Source organism: Cryptotermes secundus, unplaced genomic scaffold (assembly GCF_002891405.2).
Source record: "Cryptotermes secundus unplaced genomic scaffold, Csec_1.0 scaffold462, whole genome shotgun sequence".
In the NCBI taxonomy this organism is placed as follows: Eukaryota; Metazoa; Arthropoda; class Insecta; order Blattodea; family Kalotermitidae; genus Cryptotermes; species Cryptotermes secundus.
The window spans coordinates 477,453-496,992 of record NW_019724744.1 but is presented as its reverse complement, the minus strand read 5'-3'; the positions used below and the strand labels follow the sequence as shown (position 1 = coordinate 496,992).

At 44.4% G+C, this 19,540-nt stretch overlaps 2 protein-coding genes across 5 annotated transcripts in view; one reads left to right on the top strand and one right to left on the bottom strand.

Annotated features, from left to right (window-relative positions):
• LOC111862814 (D-xylose transporter) overlaps positions 1-17,304 on the bottom strand; it is a 78,402-nt gene extending 61,098 nt beyond the window's left edge. Inside the window, exon 1 of the mRNA XM_023848526.2 lies at positions 17,160-17,304. The gene's annotated coding sequence lies outside the window, so the exon portion shown is untranslated. The remainder of the gene's footprint in view (positions 1-17,159) is intronic.
• Positions 1-19,540, top strand: part of LOC111862812 (protein unc-93 homolog A) — a 46,229-nt gene that overhangs the window by 17,941 nt on the left and 8,748 nt on the right. Inside the window, exons 2-4 of one of the 4 annotated variants that reach the window (XM_023848523.2) lie at positions 12,576-12,746; positions 14,306-14,407; positions 14,493-15,159. In XM_023848523.2, coding sequence (XP_023704291.1) covers positions 12,648-12,746; positions 14,306-14,407; positions 14,493-15,159 — 868 coding nt within the window. In that variant the 5' untranslated portion in view covers positions 12,576-12,647. Of the gene's footprint in view, positions 1-12,575; positions 12,756-14,291; positions 14,408-14,492; positions 15,160-19,540 lie in introns of those variants that run through there. The other 3 variants (XM_033750802.1, XM_023848522.2, XM_023848524.2) reach the window with 3 other exon arrangements.

The window sequence follows — 19,540 nt, the reverse complement described above, 5'->3', positions numbered from 1 at the left end:
TCCTGTTGCTTATCACAAGGAACTGGACTGGAATGTTAATAACATTTGAAAGTTGTTCCACGGCTTCCTGCGCGGCTCGGCACACCTGCATGACATGCTCTGTCCAAAACATCTCGAAGGGCGCGTCATCATTATAGTCCCCTTGCCAACCCTGCGGCGCTAACTGAATCAGCGCTATGCGGGGCCATTTTAGTGCAACGGTTACGGAGATGCGTTCCTAAAGGCGCAACTTATTACAATTACACAAAAAAATTAAATGACCAGGTATAGTTAAAATTATTAATTTGTTCACAATACCATATTCATGAGGGAATTAAGAGGAGATTGAACTCGGGCAAATGCTTGCTACCATTCAATCCAAAACCTTTTGTCTTCTCGTCTGCTGACTAAAAACGTAAAAATTAGAATACAAAACTATAATTTTGCCGGTGGTTCTGTATGGGTGTGAAACTTGGTCTCTGACATTAAGGGAGGAACATAGACTGAGGGTGTTCGAGAACAGGGTATTGAGGAGAATATTTGGACCGAAGAGAGATGACGTGACAGGGGTTTGGAGAAAACTGCATAATGAGGAGCTTCATAACTTGTACTCTTCTCCAAGTATAATTAGAATGATCAAGTCAAGGAGGATGAGGTGAGCAGGGCATGTAGCACGAATGGGGGAGACGAGGAATGCGTATAGGATATTGGTGGGAAAGCCAGGAGGAAAGAGGCCACTGGGAATACCGAGGCGTAGGTGGGTGGACAATATTAAAATGGATCTTAGAGAGATAGGATGGGATGGTATGGATTGGATTGACTGGCTCAGGATAGGGACCAGTGGAGGGCTCTTGCGAACACAGTAATGAACCTTCTGGTTCCATAAAATTCTGGGAAATTCTTGAGTAGATGCAGAAGGGCTCAGCTCCATGAAGTTAGTTATTGAGAATTCCTTGAAAACTGTGTAATTATCAATCATTTTCTTGCAGTAGGCACCGAGAGCTGATGGCTATGCTTGGAGGAGCAGATGGGTAGAGCAGGTTGCACGAATGGAACATGACAGAAATCAGAAATCAGCAGAACATTTTTGAAAGCCTGAAGGGAGGGGACCTACTTGGGTGGGAAGACAACATTACGAAATATTTCAAGACAAATGGGAATGAGGAACTAAATTGGATTCTTCTGCAAACGTGACTATTATTTTGGAAAATTTCAATAGCCTTTGGTTTTCACAACGTTTCGGAAACTGGATCGACTTCCGTCATCAGACAATGAACAACGGACAATGTCTAGTCATGTAAGATTTGAGGTTTTCACGGCGGTGACTGAAGAAAGCAGTCTTCTGGGATGTGGCGCCGGGTCGGTATTGTGTTAACCGACGTTTCGGAAGAACTTATCTACTCCATCTTCAGGGTAGAAGAGACGAATAAATGTGCGAGCGAACCAGCGTGAGCAGGCGAAACAGACAGTTGCAGTATCTCATAGAGCTGCTTCCACGTGTTATTGACTGTTTTGCCGTGACGGTTATCAGTAAGAAATAGAATATGATACAAAACAGGATGCATTCACTGAAAATCAGTGACAGAAGTTTATTGTAATGGCTGATCCGTGCAAACGCAATTACGAGGGAGGGAAATCTTGGCATAATGAACTGCCCTTCCTGTTTTCGATCAGTCAGGAATCTGCTCGCAGTGTGAGCTGAAATTTTGCTGGATTTTTATTTTAATTAGTACACGAATCACTTAAAGTAGGTCGGTCGGATTCCTCCGTACCCCGCCTCCACCCCTTCATCTCACCACCCAGACCGACCCTGGGACACACAGAGCCATCCCGTACTCAGTGGGTGTAAAGCGGCAGGATCACGAAGCTAATCAGGCGCTTCCATCTAGTGCCGAGGTTAAGGTTGCCTGTAGCTTAATTAGGCAAAGAGAAACCTTTCCCTTGACCTCATTATGTAATTTTCAGCATTCCCCTTTCATACACGCCGAGGCTGCATTGCGCACGCGCTGAGGTGCCTCAAGCACGTCTAGTTCTTGAGTTCAACAGCATCGCGGGAAGCAAATTATTTGATCTTTTCATGATAGCCTGTGCTAACATCTACGACCTGACACAGTAATTGAGTTTATAGGGCGGGACATTCTTTTGTTCTCCCGTAAGCAATAGCATCACAAGGCAGAGCATGTTACTGCCGTGTCTACAAAACTGATTCGCCATGTTTGCTATATCGGAGCTCTGAAATGCATTGTCCCATTAGTTTCGTATTTCTAGCCTTGAGGAAATATATCATCATGCGATGTTTGTTTCAGCTTATAAGCTTACTTTCCTTACTTTGAAAAATATAATGAGGTTTATGAGATAATTTTGGGGTCTTTGAGGCTGTGTAATCCACCCCCCCCCGCCCCAAATTCTAGAAAACATAGCATAGTATAGCAGTAAATTGCTGCTGGTCATCTCCAGCATAGTCGTCCTCTTTTTCGGGCCCAGTTGGGAGTCATGACCGAATTTTTATTCGTTCCAAGACAGTTTATGTAATTGTAAATGGGGCCTCCTCTTCGATAAGAGGAGAGCTTGGCATCATATTCGTTGCAGAATAGTTCGGTACGGGTCGGTTAGAGTAAATGCTTGTGGACCTCGCCAGCACATTCGGTCTTGGTTTACGGTATTATATTTTTGTTCTTTCCAAGACTTTCACGTATTTTGAAATGTGACCTCCTCTTCAGCGAGAGGAGAGGTCTGAAACAATTTAATATTGTAGCGCGTAGAGCTGTTGCTATGCAACGACCGCAAGACACGCAGATGTACCTGAGCCGTTTTTAGGCAACGGATCGGTAAACACGTTCCTGCAGAAACAGACACGAACGCAATAATGGCACAGCAACATAAGAACGGTGTTTTCTGTGTAGCCCGTGCCAAGGGGTTAGAAGCGAGACGAGGTTTAGAGCTTAGTTAGTTGATACTCAGGAGGTGAAGGGAAGACTAGGAGGTCGGTGTGAAATGGTTGCGAGTTATTTGCTAGAGTGCTAAGTTGTAAGTCCGGCTGTGAAGAGAGGACTTTATGTGTAATATCTGAGTGTGTAATTCAGTGAGACTTATAGTTGCTGTGTCAAAATCCGTTGCCAGAAAATGGCTAGTGGAGACTAATAGGCTGAGGACACTAGTCTGTGTATGTCAGTGATCTGTGAAGTGTAGTCACGAGTTGTGTGTATAACTGGTCAATAAATGAAGTCATCAATCCCAAACCCCGTCGAGAGTCACATATACACGTGACAATATGAAATGTATGCCAATGCAGGCCATTCCAACGTCGTACTCGTTAATTTCTTACAATCGGTAGTAAAAATACGAAGGAGCTGCAATCTAGAGGGACGAGAGCGCCATAAACTGAATTTAATTTAGACTCTAAAATGACGCAACAGAGTTTAGAAATTATACAGCCCCTTTTTGAGGTATATTTTTATAGAAAGTAAAATGGCAACACGATGAACGGCCGAAAATATTTTTTTTTTTTTAGTTCTGTGTTTCATGGTGAAGCTAATGATTCACTGGAGATAGGCATGTGAAATTTGGTATGGCGATTGATCATAAACATACCTACTAATTCTGTATGACGTAATGATTGTAGGTCAACAGTTACAGACACTGGAAATTTGAGAAACTTTGAGGTTAAATCTGACAAATTCAACATTGTATCTGTTCATACTTAAGAAGTTCTCCACGTGACTGAAGTAAAACAAGCACAGGTAAAAGTAAAGTTATTCCTGTGAGGGCCGCGCCATAGTTCAAGCGGTTAGTCGCTGGCTTCCCGCTGTGGCGGCCCGGGTTCGATCCCGGGTCTGGTCAAGTGGGATTTGTGGTGGAGAAAGTGGCGCTGGGGCAGGTTTTCTCCGAGTACTTCGGTTTCCCTGCCAGTCTTCATTCCACCAATTGCTCCACAGTCACCCTCACCTTTCATCTTGGGCTGGTACAATAGACCAGACGTGGCCACAGTACAAGGGACTTAGTCCCACCCCACTAGAAATAAAAAAGGTTGTTCCTGTGCTTAATTAGTTAAGCACTATGCATGAAGGCTTAGGGGGAGAGTGAAAGAATAGCTCCATCATTCTTTGACCTCGGCACTAGCTGGAGGTGAGTGGTCAGCTTCACACTCGGGGAAAGGCCCCCGGTACCCACTGGACAGAAGGCTGGGTGTGGCCCAGAGCCGATCTGGACGCTGTGATAAGAACAGTACTAAAACTGCAGTCTAGATATTGACACGTGTACGTATGAGTGTACAAGTCCCCTGTCAGTCCAGGCTTTGCAAAGCAGATCATGCCTACCTTACGTATCTTATGCTACAACGGCAGCCTAGTCTCTTGAACTGTCGTAAGCTTGACCACCGCCAAGTTCAAGCTGAGTTTTTTAAACTCGCTCGTTACTCCAACTGTCCTGCTTATAACATCTCAACACGGACAGCATAGAAAACACAACTCTTTTGTTGTTGTATCCACTATTGCGTGCCCATCCATCGGCGAGGACAGCGGAGAGAACGCTATTTTCTGTTGTTGTTTGCGAGCCGATGCTTATTAACGGCACTTGTCTAATTCTTTTCGCGGTCGTTGCCTAGCAATGGGTCTACATGCCACAATATCCATTCATTATTAGTGGTTTTATGAATTCTGCCCAAGCTCCTTGTTTCTTTCCCACCAAAATGCGTAGACTATTACCAGTATTAAGAAGCGCCGAGAGGCGTGACTAATCCAAGGCCGTATGTTAAGCACAGCATCATTTAACATGGACACGCAACAAATGTTGCAGGTGAAATGGCTACCGACCGCGACTCGACGCCTGAAGCATTCAGCATGACGCAGCATGAATATCCGACGGCAGCCTATTCTCAAAGGATCACGAGACACTAGCGTCCATCACAGTGCGACGTCCCTTCTCTTCACACTTGACCTATCAAGTGTCTATTTAACGACACTTCATCAGCCGTTACGTGTATTATTATTCGTGGGGTGGATATGACGACTGGTGTTATAAACCCCTTTCGATTTAATTAACACTTTAAAGCCCAGTTGTTACTATACGTACCACCGACTTCAACACATTTAACACTGCATTCTCCCCAGAGTGTGTTTGTATGTTCCATATCGTTCTCACAATAAACAGCGACTGTTTCCCTAAACAGCATTAACCGACTGGGCTCTGTAGCGGAGGCGTAATGTTTCCTGTGAGGTACGGACTGAACATACTAAAACTCTGCATTCTGCCCACAGAGTGTATCTGTGTGTTCCGTATAGTTCTCACAGTAAACGGCGACTGTTTCCCTACACAGCAGTAACCGGTTGGGCTCTGTAGCGGAGACGTAATGTTTCCTGTGAGGTACGGACTGAACATACTAAAACTCTGCATTCTGCCCACAGTGTATCTGTGTGTTCCGCAGGGCTCTCACAGTAAACAGCGACTGTTTCCCTAAACAGCATTAACCGGTTGGGCTCTGTAGCGGAGACGTAATGTTTCCTGTGCGGTACGGACTGATCATACTAAAACTCTGCATTCTGCTCACAGAGTGTATCTGTGTGTTCCGTAGGGCTCTCACAGTAAACAGCGACTGTTTCCCTAAACAGCATTAACCGGTTGGGCTCTGTAGCGGAGACGTAATGTTTCCTGTGCGGTACGGACTGATCATACTAAAACTCTGCATTCTGCTCACAGAGTGTATCTGTGTGTTCCGTAGGGCTCTCACAGTAAACAGCGACTGTTTCCCTAAACAGCATTAACCGGTTGGGCTCTGTAGCGGAGACGTAATGTTTCCTGTGCGGTACGGACTGATCATACTAAAACTCTGCATTCTGCTCACAGAGTGTATCTGTGTGTTCCGTATGGCTCTCACAGTAAACAGCGACTGTTTCCCTAAACAGCATTAACCGGTTGGGCTCTGTAGCGAAGACGTAATGTTTCCTGTGAGAACGGACTAAATCCTTATATATTATTTAGAAGAAATTGTTCATGGAGGACTTACTCGTGCTGAAACTACGGTGCAACAAAAGTAGCACGTACACAGAAAGATCGACCCCTCCTTCGTCGAAGAGGAGGCCCCATTCGAAACATGTACATGCCTAGGAGAAAATATAAATCTTGGACTTGGATCTCGAGGAGAACTGAAGCCAGGAATGACTGTGCTGTCGAGGTCAGCAGCAATCCGATCGCCGGACCGATCAGCCTTCATAATGTTAATTACCAACAGTGTGAAAATAGACACTTCGACCCTGAAGATGGAGGAAACATGTGCGTCTGAAGCGACATCTTCGCCTCAACCACTCCGTGTGACAACCCAGGAATGAGAAATTAACATCAGTAACTAACCACCATCAAAACTTGAAATCAGTAAACATGGAACTTCATTAAGACTCCGTGTCAAAAAGCGAAACATATGAACATCATTTCCGGTGCAGGCCCGATTGCCAACATTAAGGAAATGAATCTCCGACGGTCAACAGTGGAACAACTTTATAACCTGTTCGTGACATGCGCCTAGCAGTTAATAACCACTATTTCAACAATGCAGACAAACATTCTACGGCTTCCTCACATAACTCATTTGTCATCTGACTTTTCTCCATGACCTTGACGCCAACGGTAGACTTGTTCTCATCCCGGCAACGGCGATTAAGGTTCAATCCTGCCCTCAATTAAGGACTGCGCCACATGAAAGTATGGGAAGGTCGAGGTTTAGGTCCAAGCACACTTAGTCTCGGCACTAAACGGAAGTCACTGGTTCGATTTACGCCACGACCACTCTACCCCCGATCTGAGCGCTGTGGAGAAGAGAAAAATCTCTCCCACCCCTGGTTGGAATTGAATCCAGATTCCTTGGCCTTGCAGCTTATACGTACTCGTTATGACTGAGATGTCCGGTAATGCTGACAACAATTTGTAACATTTAAATATAAATGTAATGCAAATTTCTAAGGGTAGTGAGCCCGGGGTGCGAATCCTTGGTCTTTGTCAGAACTGAACCTTGATCGAGCTTGTTCAGTATCTTAGGAATGTGGAAAGATACAGGTGTGCGTACGCTTAGTGACAAGGCTGCATACGGACAACAAGATGCATTTATTATTGTACATGCGATTGCGCAACCGGCTGGAGCGAGATAAAATCGCAATGGAAACTAGCCACAGCGCGCTGGCATTCACGCCATCTTGTTCCGCTCGGCTGGACATCTATCGGTGGGTTAGGTAACTATTACATAAGAAAAAAGCCTTTCACCTAAATAAAGACATGTGCCTTTTTTTATTTATTTCCTGTTTTTTGTTAACTCTAAAACGCAAATTAAAAACACATCTTTTGCGGCGTTGTGAAGAATTTAAGTAATTTGATTTCAGGAAAAAAAAAACCCCGCGATGTTTGGGTTGCATAATGGCACACAACAATTTATTACTTACTCTAAATCGCATGTTGCTGGCCTTGGGGCGTGGGAAGTGCATTGAGAAAGGAGAGGGGGCAGGAAGAGGCCCATGCATCCATGTATTATCAAATCTATATATATCCACATGTTCCCTAGGTTTCGAGCCAGGCAGATAACAATGATTTAATCCGTTGAAGCACAGTGGTTAGTATATGTAACACATATTTTGAACACTACTTTGAATTTATTTCATAGCATATATTTATGAATTTCATATTGTTCTGCGAATGAACAGCGATTATTTTATGGTGTTTACGGTTGGGATTGTTAGGATTGTGGTCTTCTGGGTTGTGACACCGTGTGGTCTTGTAATTAGATACAAACGTTTCAGAAAAACATAACCTTCAACCCTGAAGATGGAGTAAGTGTGTTCTTCCGAAATATCTGAGCCCTCATACAAGGCTACACGGTGTCACACTCTAGAAGACTGCAATCTAAATCATTATTTTCCTGAACGGCATTAACCATTTGCGCTTTGTGATCAAGCCGCCCTGTATTCTCTGTGCCTGAACAATTTTATTTACTCATCTATTTATTAAGGTTTGTTTAACAACGCTGTCAGTAGCTAAAGCTATGCATTGTGGCATACTTGCTCAAAGCAAGAACTGTGAAGCCAGAGAAAGAGCCGTTGCTAGCAAACGGCTGTGAAACAACATTCGTTCCTAGGCAACGGCCGCGAAACGAACATAGGAGTGACGTCCGTTGCCAGGCAGCAGTTTCCTAATAAGCAAGAATAGACGGCTTCTGCTAAGGAACGACTCGGTAAACACGTTCCCGCGGCAATGGATACGAGAATGGACGATGTTATCTGAGCGGGCCGCGCCGAAGAATTATAAGGAAAGGAAATTGGGGCAACCAAGTGAGTTCTGTACGGGAGTCTGTGAAGAAAAGAGACAGTTGGAAGGGAGCCGCCATTCAGAGAAGACTTGAACGCGGAAGCTGAAGAATCTCAACTGTTAGAAGCTGTTACCAGGAAACGGCTGGTGAAGACACAGTAGGCTGTAAAAAACTTGATGTGTGCTGTGGGGATTAGTGGTGGCACTGTAATTACTTGTATTTCCGAGTGTAAGTGGCCAATAAATCCAATATCCATTCCAAAACACCGTCTATAGTCACTCCCTCTCGTGGTAATGTGTTAGCCAGTGGTAGGATGATTAGTACAAAATGAATTGCAGAGATGCAGAAAGATGCGATTATGGCGTAATTTAAGTTACTATTCTGTCATTTTCCTTGGAGAGACCCTGGAAAGATATTAAAAAAGTCTCGCTCAGAACTGCAGCTTTACAGGAATTTCCTAAACACGATGCAGAAGTTCTATATAACCAATCCACGGCGACGCTATATCTGCGAGAAACGTAGGACTGACTCATATGCAAAAATCTCCACTCGAATTATTGTCCATGCAACACCAAGCAGCAATTCATCTGTTTACTTTTCTTTAATTAAAATAAACGCTTGCGTCCTGGCTCCAATTTGACACGAATGTAAATAGAGTTCACTCTAACCCCGCAGCATTCATGTATCTGCGAACCCCAGGATTATGTTGCCGTCAGCCTCTCTTCAGAGCGCGGTCGATAGGTCGATAGCGGGCCTTGCACGGCTGCGTAGCGGGCCAGGGTCATCCCCGCTTTACTTGGGGTGGGGCACCAATATGCCACGTGCGAAATAATTTCTCATACAGAATGAGTACAACAGGAACAAACTGATTAATTTTCTTAAAGGGTAGTCAGTTATTCAGTATTCCAAAATCAGATTGGTTCATTGTTGAGACAATAAGCCAGAGAATATTCCAAAATCGGACATATGATTGAAGGATAGTCCACTGTTGAGATAAGCTGGAAGTATCCCCAAATCGGATGGATATTTGAGGTTCCTGGTACTCAGTTCTTTTAGAGGATGAGTCGACCCCAGGGTCATAGTGCAGCTCGAAGGATTAGGTCAATTGAAAAATTCAATGACCTCATCGGGACTCGAACCAGCGACATTCCGGCTTGTAGCATAATGTCTCAACCACCTACGCTACCGCGTGCCCACATCGTTCTTGTTGTCGTGAAAGGGAGGGGAAGGGGGAGGAAATTTCACACACAGAATATGACGCTAAAGTAAAATATTTTTAGTTAAAATAGATCGTAAAGAAATACGTTGGGAGGGTAGAGACTGGATTAATCTGACCCAGGATAGGGGCCATTGGCGGGCTGTTCTGATCGTAGTTATGAAGGAATTGAACTTCTCAGCGCGACATTAAATATTATGGTGGGTTTTTGCTTGGCTTACTGTCTGACCCTGAAGATTGTTGCAGTAAGTTCGTCCGAAACGTCGGTGGGCTTCTGCCGGAATATATGGCTTTACATACCAGAAGATAGTAGTGTTGACAGTAATTCCATGACTTCATGAGTAACTGGTAGCTCTATTCGATGGAGTTAGTTACAGTAAGCATTACAAAAGCTTGATACAGGGTTCGAACCCAGCACTACGACCTTCATCAAATATGACAATGGGAGCGTGAAAGAGTGAAGCTGCCAAGGCCTCCTGTGTTCCAAGGGCGCAGTAATGCAGTCACAACTTACTGCACGCTTCTTATGTAATAAAACAACGAAGCACCGGCTAATTCATCAAATGTGCGCCCAGCAGGTGGCTCGCCTTGGCGGAACAAGTCTCAGCTATGGATGCTGACCTACTCACAGGTCCCATACTCCACAGGCATTGCTAAAGTTAGTAAAACGACGTTGCGGAGGAACCAAATATCACTACTGACTGGATAGTTATGTTGCTTATTATATGCGACGTCACATATTCACATCTCGGCCCGGAAATCACATATCCTCATTCATTTTCATAATTTCTATTCAATCTCTAGAGGCATTTTCCGGGTTAGTACCTCAAATTACATTCCGATCGCCTGGGTGTAACGATCCCTCATGTCAGCCTCCATACCTGTCCGCCTCAACATGTCAATGGCTGCCAGTTACTTTCTTTCCTCAGAGTTTAGGTAGACCGCGCCATAGCTCAAGCGGTTAGTCGCTGGCTTCCTACCGCCGCGGCCCGCGTTCAATCCCGGGTGTGGTCAAATGGGATTTGTGGTGGACAAAGTGGCGCTGGGGCAGGTTTTCTCCGAGTACTTCGGTTTCCCCTGCCAATCTTCATTCCACCAATTGCTCCACAATCACCCTCACCTATCATCTGGGGCTGGTACAATAGGCCAGAAGTGGCCGCAGTACAAGGGACTTAGTCCCAACCCACTAGCATTAAAAAAAAGCAAGTGCCATGCAGTAACCACTGTGCTCTAAATGGTTAATGTATATACTGCCAACTTTCATGTCTGCCCTCTATGCTCTATACTTCAGTGATAATATTAAAGTTAGGATGGCAATTTTTGTATAAATATCCTTCGAGTTTCAATCCTCTCATATCATTCAACGCTAAGTAAGAACTACAACTGATACAGAGTAGTTAAACAACATTCAATCCAACCATCTTTAATCAATACTGTGTCCAAGATAGCTCTAGGATCAGTACTGAATGGCTACCGTGAATTAGACCTCAAGGATACATGGATATTTAGGTTTACATCACTGAAGTGATTACTGCTTCATAAGTACAGTGACAGGTAAAGGCCGCGTGCTTCAGCACTTAAGAAATCTATGTATCCTTCATACGCAGCGCGTTCCGTTCGTACGGTTCGCAAGTTAACAGCGATTGTTTGCCTAAACAAGTCACAGTCAAATTCACATTACGACCGACGGTCATTCGGCCAGGTAATCTTGGTTTCAAGTCCCATCTGGGGAACAAGACTAGATTTTTGTTGGTGTCAGGCGGTTGCGGTTTTGTAGATGCGGGGCACCCTCTCTGACGAGAGGACGGGTCTGTCATTTGTTTACCCAAACAGCATTAACCTGTTGGTGTTTGCAGCGGAGACGTAATTTGTTTCCTGCGAGGTACAGATTGGACTTTTATATGAAATTAAGACGAACTTCAGACCTTAGGACTTTAATAATGCCATTTAAGAGTTTAAGAGTTCTCTCTTTCGGAATATAACGCCGTGTGGTGTGTTGAAAATAAATCGATATTTCGGAGGAAAATATCATCTCTACCTTCAGGGTTGAAGGCTGCAAAAACCAGGAGATTGCAATGAAGCAGATAGCAAGCTGCTGCTACCTTCTTTATTCTGGTTTCTTGTATGGTTTACTCTTCGATCTTGCAGATGGAGGCCACATGTTCCTCTGAAACGTCGGTTGACTTTTTAAGAACTACATGGTGTTAAATCCAAGAAGATAGAACTCTTCATAACGACCGCTTCTAGAGCCCCAAATCCTACAGTACCATAACTTATTTACTATTTTTTTTAATTCGCTTAGTGGGGGTTCGAGTCCAACTGGGTTCACTCGGCACGGCGGCCACTGATTGGCCTATTGTAGCCTGTCCCTGGTGATTATGATGTTGGAGAATTTGGTGGAGTGAAGATTGGCAAGGGAAACCGAAGTACTCGGAAAAGACCTGCCCCAGCGCCACTTTGTCCACCACAAATCCCACTTGACCAGACCCGGGATCGAACCCGGGCCGCCGCGGTGGGAAGCCAGCGACTAACCGCTTGAGCTATGGCGCGGCCTTACTTCCTTACTTACTCATGGAGCTGAGCCCTTCTTGAAGAGCCGCCAATTCTGCAGCTACTCACGAATTTCCCAGCATTTTATGGAACCCTAAGGTTCATCCAGTGGTCTCTATCCTGAGCCAGATCAATCCAATCCATACCGCCCCATCCTATCTCTCTAAGGTCCATCTTATTATTGCCCACCACCTATGCCTTGGACTTCCAAGTGGTATCTTTCCTTTTGGCTTTCCACCAACATCCAATATGCATTCCTCTTTTCCCCCACTCGTGATACATGTCCTTCCCACCTCATCCCTACTACCATTTCAGTTTTAAATTAATTCGAAAACTTCTGTTGCCTGGGATGTGACATCGTGCAGTCTGGTAGATAATTCAGAATGTTCCAATGTTTAACTGTCAAGCTAGAGACAGGCTCCTCTGAAACGCACGACACATCATCCCAAGAGACAGTAATTTTCACGTCTCCACCATGGGGAACCTGTTTATCTCAAATTATCTCACTTTCTTTGACTGATATGAGCCGGTCGGGGAATGTTGCAGGTTGATGCAGAGCTATAAGAGTCAAAGAGCTGATCCCCTACAGGGCTCTTCAACAACTGCGATGTGACGAGCATGGGCTCCCTGCCTAACCTGCACGCTTTGTCGGCGGCCGATCGTCCCCCCATCTCTCGGCTATTTGAAGCACCGCGACCAGTAGTCAGGCACCACCTGGTGACCACAGTTAGTACCATAACCAGCCAGCCTCTGCGAGTTCTTATGTAATTACCTACCAGAGCGCGCCGAAGGTGGGATTTGTGACCCCTACTGGGGTTGCCTTGTCTGCTGTCTAAAAACATAAAAAATAGAAAATACAAAACTATAATTTTGCCTGTGGTTCTCTATGGGTGTGAAACTTGGTTTCTGAATTTAAGGGAGGAACATAAACTGAGGATGTTTGAGAACAGGGTGCAGAGGAAAATATTTGGACCGAAGAGAGATGAAGTAACAGGAGGTTGGAGAAAACTGCATAATGAGGAGCTTCATAACTTGTATTCTTCCCCAAGTGTAATTAGAACGATGAAGACAAGGAGGACGAGATGGGCAGGGCATGTAGCACGAATGGGCGAGATGAGGAATGCATATGGGATATTGGCGGGAAAGTCGGAAGGAAGGAGACCACAGGGGAGACCAAGGCGTAGGTGGGTGTACAATATTAAAATGGATCTTAGAGAAATAGGATGGGATGGTATGGATTGGATAGATCTGGCTCAGGGTTGGGACCAGTGAAGGGCACTTGTGAACACGGTAATGAACCTTCTGGTTTCATAAAATGCTGGAAAGTTCTTGAGTAGCTGCACAATTGGCAGCTTCTCAAGAAGGGCTTAGCTCCATGAGTGATGATGAGTGATTGTGGGTGTATCCCCGAAAGTTAAATTTAACTCAAGTTTACACGCCTCTGGGATGTAAGATCGAGTAGTTTTGTAGATAAGTACCAACGTTTCCGAGAAACCTGTTGCATATGTCTTTTCAGGATGGCATATATACCCTGATCAAGTCAAAGACGTGATGGGAAGGTCATGTAGCAAACATGGAGAAGAGCATTCATCCAAGGTTTCGGTGGGAAATTCAGGATGAAAATGGCCACTATGACGACCTAAACGTAGGTGGGAGGATAATATTAAGACGGGTCTTAGAGAAATATGTTGGGGCGGTATGGATTGGACCAGTCAGGCTCAGGATAGAGTCCAGTGGTAGGCTCTTGTTAATACGACAATGAATCTACGGGTTCCATAAAATGCAGGGAAGTTCTTGAGTAGCTGAGGAACTGTCGGCTTCTCGAAAAGGACTTGGCTCCATATAGACAGTTTGTTAATTAGATAAAATGAGAGATGTTACAGAAGAAACCTTTCGGTCACACCCGGCGCTTCTGATTACAAGAATAATTTGGCAGGTTGTTAAATTCGAATTAACACTAAAACATCCATTTAACTCACTACTGGAGCCAGGGATGGAAGTGGCTCTTCAGGACTAGGTAGACAGTCCAGACAAGCAGAATATCCCGGGCAAAGACCGACATATGTTATAAAGGAAATAATTACAATTATTCATGTTCAAGAATTTGTTGTTGCTGGGAAAAACGGTTGTACAACTTAAGATATTGTAAATATGTTCACTAAAAGTAAAAACATGCGCTCTGCAACTAAGCCGATGGCGTATACTCGCGTCTATCGCATTTCCATCCCTGACTGCAGCCCTTCATAAGGCTTCTAATGATAGTCTGCACCATCCAGGGCGGGGAGCGGGCGAGCCATCACCACCATGGGCACCACCAGCACCGAGTGGTTCACAAGACGCGAAGTGGCGGTGCCTGCTGGGACGACTTCGTGCTGGAGGTAAGTTAAGTTCCGCTGCGCTTCTGACACACGGGTGGGCCCATTACTGAAGGCTTGCCTCACATCTGCTGCTTGATGTTTTCAGCAGATGGCGTCGTACTCGCCTATCTCAACCCGCTCCACGGCGCGGCGCCGGGACTCGCTGTCCAGCTCAGGGGGCGCCTCGTCTGTGCGACGCCTGATTGCGGTGGTGCGTTCCACGCCGTCCCGTCTGGGGCCAGTCTACTCGAGACGCGTCCTCTTGCGGAATTTCGCGGCGCTGTGTCTCGGCCACGCGACGGTCACGGCCGCCCTGATGCCCCTACTGGCCCTGCAGGCCGCGGTATCGGCCAACATGGGGGGCCTCCTGCTTTCGGCCCTCCACGCCCTGGCGTCCTTCTCCTCCCTCGTGGCTCCCACGTTGGTGCAGCGCGTCGGATGCAAGTGGACGCTCATCCTGGGCTACGGACATGCCTGTCTCTTCTTCGGGCTGCACCTGTACCCGACGCCCTACACACTGGTGCCTGCGTACCTGGCCCTGGGGGTGTGGCTGGGCCCGCTCGTCAGTGGCCGCGTCACTTTCCTCATGACACTCGCCTCTAAGCTCTCGTACGTCGTGACAGAGGACGAGGAGGCCGAGGATGTGGAGGAGAGCTCGAGTCGCAGGCAAACGATAGTGCGCAGGCTCGCGCGAGGCCTGCAGACTGCACAGGACTTTGGCCTGGTGCTTGGCAACGGTGTCACGGCCTTCCTGCTGTGGTACACGCAGCCAGGTGGGTACCCCGCAGCTCTGGTGTACATAGGCCTGTGCTGGTGCTTCACCAGAATACCTGCCACAAGGGGAGGGGAGGGGACACAGAAAATTTTCTTCCGTTTAAACCCTTCAAGTATATTTTACAGACTGCCGCATCCAACACCACAAATCCCACTTGACTAGACCCGGGATCGAACCCGGGCCGCCGCGGTGGGAAGCCAGCGACTAACCGCTTGAGCTATGGCGCGGCCTTCGGTGTAACATTAATATCAGCTGAAATGTGTTTTACAATAAATGCAGTAAGTTACAGCATTTTCAAACTAGACAAATAGTTAGCAATGACATGCTTAACACAGTACTAAAACAGCAGGTGCAATGGAAAACAGGGACACAGATAAGGGCCAAAGGGCATTTCAAATATCAACTGCAAGGGTGAAGACAATTATATAGGCCTTCAACAGAACTGACAGATTCTGTCTTCCAGTTCCCATAACAAGAAAATTCTAGAAAAACAGAAAATTATATTGATGATATAATGAGAAGAGTTATGTTTGATGATTAACGGTGGGGGGGGGGGGTTGTCTGGCCACTTCAAACTGCCGCTGCTACTGCTGAGGGGCTGAAGAAAATTTCAATAAAATCTCTGTCAGGATATCTTTAAAGTAAAAAATAATCTAAAGTAGCATCTAGCATGTTCTAATAGGAAAAAAAATAACAATGCATTGCAATAAACAATCCACATAATTTGAGTTACTGGTAACTGAGATATCCGGAGTTAAACAACTGTAGACCTAATGCGTATTGCATATATCCTCCATAATTATATGCCCAAAATGTTTCTCTTCTGTGCCAGTCTTGCTAACTTGTTGAAGCGGTAATAAGAAGTAATTAATTCGATTATGAGGAATACTAAATGTTAACCTTCGGCCATCAACTGCTCATATTTTAGATCGTAATAAACTAATTCCAACATACTACTAGATTTGTGAATTACAGCAATTTATTACGATGATAAATATATTCTTGAACATGACTACTTATTTAACAACACATAAAAATGCCCCAGTGAAAAATAATTGGCACCCTAAGTTAAATAAGTGAGCTGGGATATTTAATATCATTATCTAGTTACTTAGTAACACTCAACTGAGATGATACATAGAAATTGCAGAGAATGTGAGGAGAAGAGTTTGTGACCAGCCATACCTGAACAGAATGAATGAAATCGCTAAGGCGTCTGTTGTCATACTGTGCCAGTCAGAGCCACGAGTTACGGGGTGTTTGATTTGTATGGTTGTATGCTTCAGTTATCATAACACTAACAGATGTAGGTGATGCTGTTACTTTAGAACACAAAATTGGGTGAATAACTGGTATTTTAATAATAATTCTCTATCTTTTCCTGGAAACTAATTAAAATTATATACCTTAACCGTCGTATATGACGTCACTTACTCTATAAAATGGTGGGAATACAAATGTATGGGTTTCAACGAAGAAACGTGATATAAAAATGTCTAGAACATTAGATCAAGGTCACTCCTTTGATTTACGCAGTTGTAAATATCACAACTTAACGTTCAGCAACAAACTGTTAATAACTGACGTAAACACCTGATAAATTAATTAATAGGAACTTTATCAAACAATATAATTATTAATGTATGATATTAAACTTGTGGTCTAAACATGGTCATTATGGCACCCTAAATCCCGGGAATCCAAAATGGCTACAAACAAATGCATTCAATTTCCCATCTTAATATATAAGCTCTTAAATTACGAGTTATATAATTTGTGGAGCCCAAAGATCTGTATATTTGATTGCAAAACTTTGCGAATATACTGTTATTAACTTCTACACAATCTGTTTTCTTTTTCAGAATAACTCAGATATTAACGTTTCTCTCTCTTCAAAGAACAGCAAAAATTACTACGAACTTTGTAACTACAATTCAGCAAACAAACGAGTGTAAAGTGGTTTCTGCATGCTTTCAGACAATATTTAAATCAACTCACTTAATATAAAAATATGCATGCCTGCAGATCTTCCAATTAACACAATTCACGGCACTGCACACTGCTGCAACACACAAGACGCGTATACGCAGCGGGAACCTGCCGCAGAAGCACACACGAACCTGTCTCCATCAATCGCGACAACCCTCTGGCGCGTGAGAACGAGATCTCGTACGCAATAAGAGAGCCAATTTCAGTTCATTCGAAAGATATCGATAGTGCCCCCTCGATGCAGTGGTTGCTTATGTAAAATACTTCACGTATTATATTCAGAGTTCGAGATCAAACAACATGAAGTATTCAGAGTCGCTAAATTTCGAGCGAAATCCCGGTTCTTTCCGATTGTAGAATTCTATTAGTGTAAAATTATAACGTCGTCTGCATATTGGCTGGTTACAAAACCTCGTATCTCATTCCGAGAGACGAACACAGGCATTTGGAAATAAAGTACTGAGGAGAAATTTTTGGACACAATAAGGATAAATTACTAAGCTAATGCAGGCAATTATGTAGTGTGGTGAGCTTTCGAGTTTGCTCTTGAGCTGAAATATTAAATCAGGTATGGATGTTCATGAGAAGAAAAAATGCCTAACCCTTATTTTCTAGCCCCCGTAGTTATGTTACTAACAGAGCCAGTGCTGTAATTATAGAGGCGTAAATGGACAGTGTACGTAGCACGCATGGAAAATGTACGTACAGAAAACTATGATAGAAAATTGCTGTAGAGAAGGAGAACAATAAGGAAACTCACGAGATAATAATAAAATAGATAACAGAAGAGTTATTGATTTTATCAAGTTTTAATAAATCATAAACTCACAGTCTGTTTTATGCCGTACGCCTTGAAAGAGGTAAAGATTGACACATAGGCTATAAACGATAACTTTACGAACTATTCTGTATGATTTTTGTATGTGTTCTGTACGACTTAAAACGTGGCTTCTATTATAAGGCAACAGAATTCATTACGGGTGTTTTAAAACTAAGCATCCAGGCAAATATGTGGATCTAAGAAGACTTAAATAAACAAAAAATTAAGAACTTTACAGGTTGTCTAATTTCAATAGGTTATTCTTGTAGATGTTACGATGGACTGGACTCGTAGCTTGAATAGAAGGAACAAGGAGTGCAGAGTTTAAAGGACGAAACGTATTAGAAAATGTCTTGTTGGAAAACCTAGAAAAGGATGGCAGAAATATATTAACATGGGTATTAAAGATATGGGTGTTAAAAATTGGACGTGGCATGAAGTATCTAAGGATTTCCCGCCGTCTATGAGCCGATTGTCTAGAAAATGTGGGAACTTCAACATCTCACAACCCTATTGGTCTCCACGGCCTGTTACAGGGATGGCTTTACTTTACTTTACTTTACTTTTACCTTTATATATGACGAGAGAGAGAGAGAGAGAGAGAGAGAGAGTCAAGGGTGCTGAAACAAACCAGCCGCCACTGGATTCTTGCCCCGCAACACGTGAGGTCTGACAGCGGACAGAAGCGAAACTAGCCAATGACGAGCTTAGGTGAGGGTGTACAACCCCCCCCCTCCAACCCCCTCCTAACAGTCATCGCTATAAGCCTGAGGTTATGGTTTTAAGATCAAATAACTTACAGCAAGAATACGTTACATAAAACGAAACAGCTTAAATGAACGTGTGTTTGTTAGATAATGCATTGAAAGGCTTAATAAGCCTGAAGTTATTGGTATTACCGAATGCCGCATAACAAGAACTGCATGTGCTCTACATGTCGAATGGACCTCAGTTCGAATCCGAAGTCTCCCAAAAGCAGAAGCATTCTCTCTCCTTGGGTAAAGGGGGATATTTCCCCGAAGGTAAAGCGGCCGGATCGTGAAGTTGACCACTCACCTCCAACTTCTGCTTAATTTCACATACGTGTACATCTTCATGGAGTAGTGCTTAATTAGTTAAGCACAGGGACAACTTTTCCTTCCCCCCCCCGGCACTACAGCCCCAGTGGGCCTAGGCCTACCTCCATGAACTTCTCTGTTCACTTCGGTTTTTCTAGATCTTACACATTCGGTAGGACCCCTTGGGCGGGTGATCAGCTCGACGCAAGGCCTCTACCTGTACACAAACACAGAAAAACGCACACCCACAAACTACACATCCATGCCCTTAGTGGGATTCGAACCCACGAACCCGGTTTCCAAGCGAGCGAAGACAGTACATGCCTTAGACCGCTCGGCTACCGTGACCGGCGGCACTCAATATATACATGATACAAAATAAAAGTAAAGTTGTCCCTGTACTTGATTAAGCACTACGCCATGAAGACATATGGGGAAGTGGATGTATAGATCTACATATTCCTAACCTCTGCACTCGATGGTGTTGTCAGCTTCACGTCCCTGCCGTTTTA